The sequence below is a fragment of the Triticum dicoccoides genome, chromosome 2A, assembly GCF_002162155.2.
Source record: "Triticum dicoccoides isolate Atlit2015 ecotype Zavitan chromosome 2A, WEW_v2.0, whole genome shotgun sequence".
Taxonomy (NCBI): Eukaryota; Viridiplantae; Streptophyta; class Magnoliopsida; order Poales; family Poaceae; genus Triticum; species Triticum dicoccoides.
Genome location: NC_041382.1, coordinates 777,355,034 through 777,366,237, shown reverse-complemented (window position 1 = coordinate 777,366,237; position 11,204 = coordinate 777,355,034). Strand labels below are relative to the sequence as shown.

The 11,204-nt window shown below is 42.3% G+C and overlaps 1 protein-coding gene across 1 annotated transcript; it reads left to right on the top strand.

Annotated features, from left to right (window-relative positions):
- Positions 1 to 1,677: 1,677 nt before the first annotated feature.
- LOC119352479 (serine/threonine-protein kinase STY8-like) lies at positions 1,678 to 7,434 on the top strand. The gene is made up of 15 exons (XM_037619101.1): positions 1,678 to 1,995; positions 2,063 to 2,148; positions 2,323 to 2,400; positions 2,856 to 2,931; positions 3,054 to 3,164; positions 4,261 to 4,308; positions 4,520 to 4,653; positions 4,913 to 5,020; positions 5,107 to 5,177; positions 6,071 to 6,246; positions 6,351 to 6,446; positions 6,801 to 6,881; positions 6,962 to 7,012; positions 7,122 to 7,262; positions 7,369 to 7,434. Exons 1-15 carry the CDS (start codon positions 1,678 to 1,680, stop codon positions 7,432 to 7,434), a joined length of 1,641 nt encoding a protein of 546 aa, XP_037474998.1.
- The last annotated feature ends 3,770 nt before the right edge of the window (positions 7,435 to 11,204 follow it).

Genomic DNA, 11,204 nt, shown 5'->3' with positions numbered 1-11,204 from the left:
GCGCCCTGGTGTACTGTGGGGGCCGTGGGCCTCCTTTTGCATTGATTCCACCTCTCAAAAATCATATATATATTCTAAAATAATTCTTCGTAAATTTTTATTGCATTTGGACTTCGTTTGATATGGATATTCTGTGAAAAAAAATATGCAACAAACAGAAATTGGCACTGTGATATGGATATTATGTTAATCCAATAAATTATATAAAATGTTACCAAAAGTATATGAAAGTCGTATGATATTAGCATGAAACAATAAAAAATTATAGATACAACGGAGACGTATCAACTTTCCCCTCCTATCCCTGGCTCTACTTCCCTTGGATCACCAATCTTGGTGCTTGTATATTGAATCATTTGCTACCTAAGTGAGTTATCTAGGATACGCAAAAACACACCCAAGTGGGCTGCCTCCTCCCCAAGAGAAGTCTAGGGTTCCCTTGCCTCCCGTTGATGCTGCCGTCGGTCCGCCTCATCTTCGGTGGCCTTAGGGCAATGGCGGCGCGGTGGGTCTCGACCCTTGCCAGTGGGAGAGTTCTATTTTCAATTGTTCATTCGCGTTTTATTAGGGTTTGTATCTTGCTTAAAAAGGCGAGACAACGGCGGCTCCGTGAAGACGGAATAAGATTATCCCGTCTAGTACCTACTCCGATAGTGTGTCTAGCATCATCAGTAGGCGCGTGAAGGTATGTCTCCGGCAGATCTGTCCTTGATGGATTTGCTTGGATCTGATCGTAATTCGTCTACGTTCATGTGTTCTCAGATTGGTTCTTTTCGATCTATATATGCTACTCTTCATAGGCGACGGTTGCTGTTCTGCAGCGCTGATCCTATGGGGCCTTAGCACAATAACTTCCCGACTGTCTACTACAACAAGTTTTGCCTGGCTCCGACGAGGGAGGGGCAATGCTCGGATCTGGTCGTAATTCGTCTACGTACATGTGTTTTTAGGTTGGATTTTACCATCTATGCTACTCTTCATCGGTGGTGGTTGCTATTCTGCAGCGCTGGTCCTATGGGGCCTTAGCACGATGACTTTCTGACTGTCTACTACAACAAATTTTGCCCGGCTTCGTCGAGGGAGGGGCAATGACAGTGACGCGCCTTCGGCTCGCTTCAGTGCTTGTAGCTGTCGCTGGTGGTCTACGGATTTAGATGTATTTTTTATTTCTGATGTTAATTCGTTGTACTGTCATGATTGAAAATGAATATATGAGAAGTTTTCTTGCAAAAATGAATGAGTTATCTAGAGGAACATAGCAAAGGATCGGTCACTATTAAAAAAAAAAGCAAGGACCGTGTCGTGTCACTATGTCCCTCCCGTGCCACGCCGGCGCGTCCTCTTTTTCCGCCATTCCTGGGTTCGGGGCTTCGGGCTCGGCTCCTTGTCGCCGGCCAGCCGATGATCGACTGGGTGTGCGTGCGTCGTCGTGGAGGAGAGATACACGAGGGAAAAGTACGGGACTGCCCCTCGCCTCAGTGTATAACTACCCGGCCGGCGCCGCCTTCTAGAAGATTCTGGCCGGCCGCAACCGCCAAGAGACGCCCCTCGGATTCGCCAACCCAACCCACTCCGCCCGCCGTACGTCGTCGTCACCGTCCCTCGCTCTCCCCACTCCCACTCCCATAAAGCGCGCCGCGATGGCCGCAGCGTTGGCCCACGCACACGCGCGGGCGGATGGCCGACAGCGACGGCGAGGAGAGCTGCTGGCCGCCCGGGGCCGCCGCCGCCTCTAGCCACGGCGGCGGTGACGGGGCACGGCTGTCCGGCGTGAGTAGGGAGATCTACGACCGCCTGCGGGCCGCCGGCAACCAGGAGGCGCTCTCCGACACATTCTTCGACCGCTTGCTCGAGGACCACTACGAGCGCCTCCCGTCCAGCTACTACGTCGACCTGGACGTGAACAAGGCCGAGGACGTGCTGCTGCACCGCCGGATCCTCGCCGAGTGCGCCGACCCTGACAACCGCCCCGTCTTCCACGCACGCTTCCTACGGGTAACCCATGCATCCAGTCTTCCTCAAGATGTTTGCAGTCTCGCTTACTGTATTATATGCTCTGTAGTACCTTCAGGATGACAAACCGACACTTGTTGGGTCTGCTCCAAATGAAAACGGTAATTGTGGGGGCTCTCTGGCTTCCAATTTGAGGTATAGGTTCACCCCACCCACACTCTCCAATCATCCAATGACCTGGCTTTCACCCTTCTTTTGATCTCATGTCAAATTTGTCTTCATTTTGGCGCGCACACACACACACAAAACGTTGGGCTTCTTTCAAATATAAACTTGCTTGCTAAGACGAGGTTTGTATACGTTGAACAGCAACGACGAATTCGAGCGGATGATGGAAGGCCTCAGTTTGGGGCCAAGAAAAGGCGTGGACGAGGCCATTTCTGCGAGGTCTTTCTCGATAAGTTTAAATATTTGGTTACCCATTGTCTCCCTGAAATATAATCATGCTTTCATTCTGATTTGTATATCATCCTGGATGGTTTGCAGCTCTTTTTTTTGTTTTTAATTCAAAGAACAACCATGTGGCCCAGTGGTTCTACTTCTCATAACTTGACAGAAAGGTTCTAGCATAGCATGTTTTCATTTGCAATCTGGAATGATATCTTGAACCGTAAGGCTATATAAGAGAGAGTGGTGGTGGGCAGGCTATCTTCGTGCAGTTTGGCATGGACGACTTCCAAATTATTTGGCCTGTCTTTTCTCTCCACGCTTTTGTGCTTACTTCTCTATAATACCAGTGTTTCATAGTAGTTTGGCAAGTGGCGTATTTTGGGCTACCTTTTCATGAACCTGCCTGAGCAATGAACTTTGATCCTCGGTTGCAATGAAAATTTCCGCAGGAGGGAGAGGGATACAAAAATTCACCTTCTTCATGAAATTATTTTTTCTTCCAATGACAAGCCAAAGCTCCTTAGTCAGGTAATAAAGACTTAGGACTGTCGGTCCATCTGCTATGGGTTTTATTATTTGGACTTCCATATCTCTGCCATGTCATACTACTTGTATCAACTTTAATAAAAAATTGAGTTATTGTTTTGTAGCTAGCTACGTTGGTGTGCGATCTTGGATTGAACATTTGTGAAGCACATGTGTTCACAACAACAGATGGATTGTGTTTGGGCGTATTTGTTGTTGATGGCTGGGAAACGGAGGTAAACTTAGAGCATGGTTATACTGGAGCACACATATACATGTGCAACATGTTAATGATAAGAAAAACGCTTGCGTTGTGCTGGCTGATGCGCGCAAGACATTGTCCGCTTGTGCTACCGTCCGATTAAACATGATCATACATTGTGGCAAGCCAACATGTGCTATTGACACGTGCCCGGATTGCGACATCATTGGTGTTTCTGAGACATCGTCATTGTTGCAAAGGCACACTTTTGAAACAGACCGCACAAGCCTATATTGCAATGTCATCGGTGTTTCTGAAACATCAACGTTGTTGCAGAAGCCTGTTTCTAAAACGCTGTTGCAGAGGCGTGTTTCTAAAACATCATATTTGTTGCAGAGACACGGATCTGCGAGCTCATGGGATTGCAACATCCCTAGTGTTGCTGAAACATGGCCGATGTTGCAATGTTTACATTGTCAGTTTTATCCGCCGGCTGACGCGTAGCAGTGCCCTAATGATAATTCAAAAGTAGACGTATTTGTGCAGTTCTGACTACTTATGATAGTATTATGATTAATCGCATCAGCTTTACATCATGTCGTTTGTGCGGTGTCAGAGCCATGGAGACCACACTCTACCGATCGAGATCGTGACAAACTATCGTACGTGCAGTCAATTCGTTTATACTGCTAGTTTGTTTGCTACACATCTCTGGAACTGCACAACCTGTACTTTGGACTTCCAATTCTTACAAGAGAAGATCCTGGAAGACACATAACAACTGTTTACATAACAGTGCCAGTTGGCAAAAAATACCAGTTTATATGTGTTTCCCCTAGTTATTGTCAATGAAATAAAAAATCATGGGCACCATCTTAGTTGATAGCTATTGATTTGGCTTATAACGAGGTCATAGAACCTAGAGCTGTACTTTAACATTCGCCCATGAATTTGGAGTGCATGCTAGGTAAGATGAAGTAACCGAGTTCATTTTGACCCACTAGAATTAGCAATTTGGTTGTCAGTGTGCCTGTAGATTCTTATGAGTTGTGGAGCATCTGTAAGTTATATTACACATTGTTCCTTCCAAATATTTTTTTGAGTAAAATATTGCCTGGCGCTATATGCAGGAGACAGATGGTTTGCTGCAGCAGCTCAAGGAGACAGCGAAACGTAATGTATGCTTTCTCTTCTTTTTTAGTTACATTACTTTCGTGAATACTTCAAATTCTTAGGTATCTGCCTTGTCACTTATGCATAGGTGCTGGTAATTCAACATTTCTTAAGTATGCAGATGCAGTTGCTGTAAATGCATGCAGTCAGCACTGCAAGATTAACAAGTTGTGTCCAACCTTTTCCTAACAACTTTAACTTCCTTGTGGTACGCAGGCCACATTATCCGATCTAACAACTTCAGCTTCAGAGAGAATAATACAGCTGCAAGAAAAGATTGGAGATTCTGAATTCAACAGGGATCTGTTGCAGATTAAGGAAAATATCGCACCTGGATCTTATGTAGACTTGTAAGAACTACATGACACTTTCTTAGTAAATAGAGGAAAGAGTAATATGAATTAACTATTTAGAACGACAGGCACCACTTAACTTCTACTCTGCTAGTGGGGATTGCATGCCGTTTTCTAGCATATTTTCAGTGAAATAGGTTCAGAAGGGACACTGCCAACAAACATAGTGAAATCAGCGCTGTATTATGATTTGTGGAAACTTAATTTGCCAACTTCAGGACAGTTCAGTAACCAGTGTTCCTTTTCCATTTTGCAGATATCGAGGAACTTACCTTGATGTGGATGTTGAAATAAAGTACCTTAGAACTGAACATGTTAATGATAATTCAAAAGTGGAGTTTTTGCAAGAAATAATGATTTTAAGGCATGTTTCTTATTTCTGTGACAGATAATCGACTTCAATGAACCATTTAATTCCAGAAGATGCTAACACAATATAGTGATGTACAGGAGCGTTAATCATGAAAATGTCGTTCGCTTTTACGGGGCATGCACAAAGCAGCAGTATCTCATTGTAACAGGTAAGACAGTAATATTGCTTGTTGTACTATGGATAGCAATCAATATCCTTGTTGTTGCAGATTCACATGAAAGTTCTGTTATCCATGGGCGCATTTATACTATGATTAACATTGGTGACTAAAAATTGGAGGCCATGCTTAAATAACTATTAATAACACATTTGATAAGCTTGATTTAGAAAAATGCGAAAGAAAGAAAATCTGAGCTCGAAAGACAGGGGATAACTCCTGTCATCTACGCATTTTGGTAGGGACTTGAAGAGCAGATAAGTCTAGAGGGAAGTTCTGATATTCTGCTTATTACACCCATACGTAAAGAGTATCTACATCATGCTGAGTACAAGACGACAGAATACAAGACATGTCTGATTGGTGGAATCTTGTTGCTCTGTTTCTAACAGATCGACAGGTCTCTGCCCATCCTTCAGTCAGCCTATCTTGCCTATCATTTGGTAGCTACTATTTCATGTATGAGCAAGATATTAATATTTGTCTCCATAATTACATAAAGTTGCATTTTGGAATTTAATAGGAAAATTCTACACCATTTATATATGGGCATAAAGAAGATATGCTGCTGGACATACTCACTACCTGAAGCTTGCTTACAATTTGTTCACTCTCGTTCTCTGCATTCATTCTACATTTTCGTCTTGTGTGTGTATGTAGATCGCTGTGGGACGGATCCCTGCACTGATCAGCTGCTTATGTTTTATCTGTTTGTTTATACAAACTTTTACTTCCCAGGTTTCAGGTTCCCACTTAAAAAGAAGTCTGCCTAGAGTTTATTTATCTAGTTATTAGTTATTATCAAGCATTTTGTAATTTTCAGGTTCCCAGGTTTCAGGTTCCCACTTATATTTTGCTCTTTTTATTGTGTGTGTTTGCTTCAGAGTACGTGGCTGGAGGAAATCTGTATGACTTCCTTCACAAGCAAAAAAATAGCTTGGAGCTTTCCTTGATTCTTAGGATTGCCATTGGCACCTCGAAAGGGATGGATCATTTGCACCAGAATGACATCATCCATAGAGACTTGAAATCTGCCAATTTATTAGTTGGCGATGGTCAAGTACGCATATTGGTTTTTTAGGGTCAAGTATTCATGTTGTTATTTAAACCCATGTACTTTTAAATTCAATATCATTAAAATTATAATTTGTTCTTTTGAAACAGGTCGTGAAGATTTCAGATTTTTCTGTTGCTCGTCAACGATCACGAGAGGGAGATATGACTGCTGAAACTGGCACCTACAGATGGATGGCACCTGAGGTGTGTTGTCGGTTTGTTCATTGTCCTTTAACATCCTTTCCTCTTCCTAGAAAATATCCAATATCCTATATTTGCTTGACCACTCTTTTGTTGTTGCAACACACATATACCAAGACTAAATCCCTGAACCTCGTGGGGCAACTATGTGCTATAACTTGATAATGAATTGCCTGTCTTGTTCTCCTACGCTATTTATTAGTCATCCACATCTTCACAGCAAGCTTATGAAGAAATGCATATTTCTGCGGAGTACTATCTCTGCTTTCACTTTCGTCAGAGCTCAGAAGACAGGTTCTATGGAACCGAGGCATTGTGCCTACGTGATGTACTTATTAGATTTTCTTGTCATGCCAGGTGATAAACCATAAGTCTTATGACCACAAGGCAGATGTCTTCAGCTTTGCTATTGTTCTATGGGAGTTGGTCACTTTAAAGGTAAAACGTTGGTGTTCGGTGTTCATTTAACATCAGTACTTTGATTAAAGGTAATAACCTTGCTTGGTCCTGCTGTACAGGTACCATATGAAAACATGACACCATTGCAAGCGGCACTAACAGTAAGGCAGGTACGACATTAGATGCCAACGTAGTTAAATTACAGTCTCGGTATTGTTCATCATCTGTCGATAGTGGACGTGCAAGTATGTGAAGTGAGCATTGCTCCTTGTTTGTCAGGGACTTCGCTTGGCGATTCCCTTGAGCGTGCATCCGAGATTGTCTAAATTGATTCAACGGTGTTGGGGTGAAAATCCCCACACGCGACCCGTTTTCTCTGAGATCACCACAGAACTGGAAGATATCTTGCAGACTTTTCAGGTTAGGTTGCTGCTGGATCTGTAGGCCTTAAGGCTCGTGAAAAGATGGAATTTGAAAACTAAATGAAGTGAAGTTATTGTGGTTAATATTTGACGGATTCCTGCAGGTCGCCTCCCGTTCCAAAGGAAGCCATCGACATACCAAACAAAAGATACAGATGAAATCACAGTGATAGAAAGAAGGCGCCAACCCAAGTAGCTGGGCCCTTTTTTCACATTGTCGCGCGCAAACACTGTATGCGTAGACCATCTTCTCTATATATATGCCATGTATATAATTTTGTGCTTGGTTGTTTTGGTCCCCCCCTATAAAATCTCACAGGACGAACTGGGTTAAGTTGGCACACCCATGCTACATAACCTAAGTGATATACTTTTATGTTTTATATGGTTATTTGTTTTGTGAGTGGATTATAGTTCAATGTGTTTGGATCATGTACGATTATGAGTTTGTCTTGTAAGAATATGATATGAAAATGCCATTATCACATGTTCCATTTTGGTTATTACCCGTTCCGTCCAAAATAAGTGTCGTGAATTTATTTAGTACTCCCTCTGTCCCAAAATAAGTAGAAAAATAAACTGATAACATTCTCTCAAAAGTAGACAAATATGAATGCTTACAAGAATTTGTTGATTTCTCTTATGGGACATAAAAGCTTTATGTGCCTCTGGCCTTTCTTTGGCAGTATCTTGAAGCGTCAGGCCCTGCACATCTTCTATGTGCCTTTCTCTAAGTGCAGGATCAAACACAACCTGTAATGCAAATTGCTTGCTCATTTGCTCATTAAATTATATCAAACAAATTTTCTAGCGCAAATTACATGGAAGCAACATGGTGTATGGCTGAAATGTTTGAATAACAGAAAGAGTCAAGGTGAATGAACAAACATTGGGTAAATTGCAGATTTTTGCTATTCTTCTTGCAGTGTCTGTTGCCCACTTCAAATCGGATGAGTATATGGCAGCTGGTTTGACTTCTTTAGACAGCCAATGAGCAACCTTGGCATTAAAGTTAAATAAGTTCCACATAAAACATGCTACTCTAGATGTCTTGAGGTAATATAAGTGAGCCATACAATCCTGCAACAGCTTGCTGCCTCCCAGTCGCATTCAGCTCTGCATCCAAGTGTCTCTAACACAGGAGTAGGATACCATAGCAGATCGATAGAGGGTTGGGTAATGTGCAAATACGCACTAGAGTTGGAAATCATATCATGCCATTAAATGTATTGTCCTTACCTATTTATTCAGATTATAAATAAAATCAGATAATGGAAATTGGCCCTACTACACCATCATTTGCTGGCATTTGCTCACACACACTACAAAACTGCTAGTTGGCTCAGTACTATCCAACACCAGGGCTCTAACCTTTGTTGTGGCTCTCTCTAAACACAGCTCATATACCGATTCCTAAAAGCTCAACTTCATTTATAAAAATCCAATGCCTTCCAAGTACTCCCTCTGTAAACTAATATAAGAGCATATAGATCACTACTTTAGTATTCTAAACGTTCTTATATTAGTTTACGGAGGGAGTATTAAGTAACTAAAAGTGGAGAATGAGAACTCTCAGAGATGCAATTTGTGGTAACCACCTTGTCTTCTTCCCTTTGATCTGCATCAACATTCCTGATTTCTGAAGAATCTGGCAGGGAAAAGCAAGAAATCATCACATGAATGAGATGTAATTGAACAGAATAGTTTTCACGGTCATTGATGGTTTGACTTGTTGCGGCTCTCTCTAAACAGAGCTCATATACAGATTCCTGATAGCTCAACTTCATCTATAAATATCCAATGGCTTCCAAGAATTTAAAACTAGAAGTATAGAATGAGAGTCTCACATATGCAATTTGTGGTAACGACCTTGTCTTGTTTTCCTTGATCTGCATCGACATTTTTCTGCTTTCATATTAATCAGGCAACGAGAACCAAGAAAACATCACATGAATGAGATGTAATAATGGAACAGAATAATTTTCAAGGTCATCAATACTTTGACTTTGTTATCAATATATCGATCTTTTGGAGAAAATCTCAACTGACCTCATGAAAGGTAGGACCATCAAACCATGTCATGAATCCTTCTCTTGGAAACATTGTTGATCTCACATTCAAATTTCCATGAAACGTTCATGTCATCTCTTTCTAACAAAACCGAGCATGAAAAACATGGTTAACTAAACTGAGTATAGAAACGGTAAGATAGGAAATAAAATAATTATTAAGCGAGTTCCATAAAAGACACTGTATAATTGATTGACTTGTTCCATGTAAGCTCAACAAGATAAAAATGAACAAAGGAGATAATATGAAACTAAACAGTAAATAGTTAAATGCAACTTCGGTAAGAAGAATACTAGAAACAGAATACAAGTTGTGATAGAAATCAAAACAGAATATTTCACACAACATAACTTAACAATTCGTAGTCGGTAGGTATAACTGGGCTTGGTACTTGAACAAACAAACAACAACCTACTGGCAAAACAGAAGTATATAGATGAGCACCATACTGGGCAAAGGGTATCATACCATACTTCATAGCATTCTTCTGTCACAACATTCTGCAGCATAGCTGTGAACCAAGTTGATCACATGTTAAACAAGACTGATCAAGTACATGAGCAACGTAACATGCCGGCATACTGTGTACAACTGATGCCATGTCACCAGTGAAACTGAGCTCACATTCCATATTTCTATCGACTGGGCAGTGGTTTTAAGCAAGACAAAAAAGAAAACTGAGTGTTTTGCTGCAGCTCAAGTTCCCAGCAGAGCATATCCATCTGATTCTATTTGTAACAAAATGAATCTAGACTAGAGAGAGTAACATGGCATGGAATATTAACAAAACATTTCAGACACTTTGCATAACATGCCTGCTTAACAGTCAAACCAGAAACAATTCTCACAGCTTGACTTGCACGTTATAGCAGTAATAGAAGTAGAAACACATCTAGAGATGACTTATAAAACAGAGTCGATACGCACATGGTCGAAATCTTACATAACTGATCAAATACTTGAACAGACAAACAACTACCGGCAAAACAGAGAAATAGATAGATATAACAGGGCAGTGGGTATCATGCTTCATAACATTCACGCCTGAGCACCATCGAACATCTATCCCTCTCACAGAATAACCTTGTTGATTCGAAGAATAGGTGACCAAGCAATGGTAATCTTCACCGTAGAGCCGTGAAGGACACAGTCATGTTCACTTATGCCGCAATACTGAGGCTTGACCATGAAATCAGCTTTCGCAGAAACATTAGGAGGAGAGTCTGAGTAGGCTTCTATGAAAACATTCAAGGTTTCTTCCAATTCTTCAGAATCGTCACTAACTGTCCTTAATTCAACAGAAACAACATGCCTTGACAGATCAAGGTAACCATCTTCTTTGCCTATTGGCATCTTCCCACCATCACAATAGCGACCATCTCCTCCATCTGCGCACAGAGCTCCTTGATCTCCTGCTCAGAGATGATGGAGTTTGATTTGCCTAGGTCCATCTCCTCCGGGCACGTCTTGTTCTTGATCTGCTGCTTTGATTTGCCTCCGTTCATCTTGTCCTTGTGAAGCTCATCATCCGCAACCTCGCCGCGCTTGAATTCGGTCATCTCTGTATCCACATGCCCGGCTCTGGCGGCCATCGACTCAATGGATCTTTTCTCCTCCTCCACCTCCATCCTCTCGCCGATCTTGGCGTCCCTGGCCTCACTCTGATCCTCAGCGGCAATTGAACTCATACCCGGAGGTCGTTGTTCACCGCGTGCCTCAGGGCATCTCCAGCCGCGCCCTCAGGAAGGCCTCCCCAGGCGGTTTTTTTGCGCCGGCACCGAAAAATCGGCCCAGTCGCGCCCCTAGGAGCCCGATTTTTGCCGGCTTGGGCCGAAAACAGCGCCGGCGGACTCAGGCCGAACCCGGCGCG

Coding starts and splice junctions, on each gene's coding strand:
- LOC119352479 (XM_037619101.1), top strand. CDS start 1,678: ATGGCCGACAGCGACGGCGAGGAGAGCTGCTGGCCGCCCGGGGCCGCC. Junction 4,654..4,912: donor CCTGGATCTTATGTAGACTT/GTAAGAACTACA, acceptor TCCATTTTGCAG/ATATCGAGGAACTTACCTTG. Junction 7,013..7,121: donor CGGCACTAACAGTAAGGCAG/GTACGACATTAG, acceptor CTTGTTTGTCAG/GGACTTCGCTTGGCGATTCC.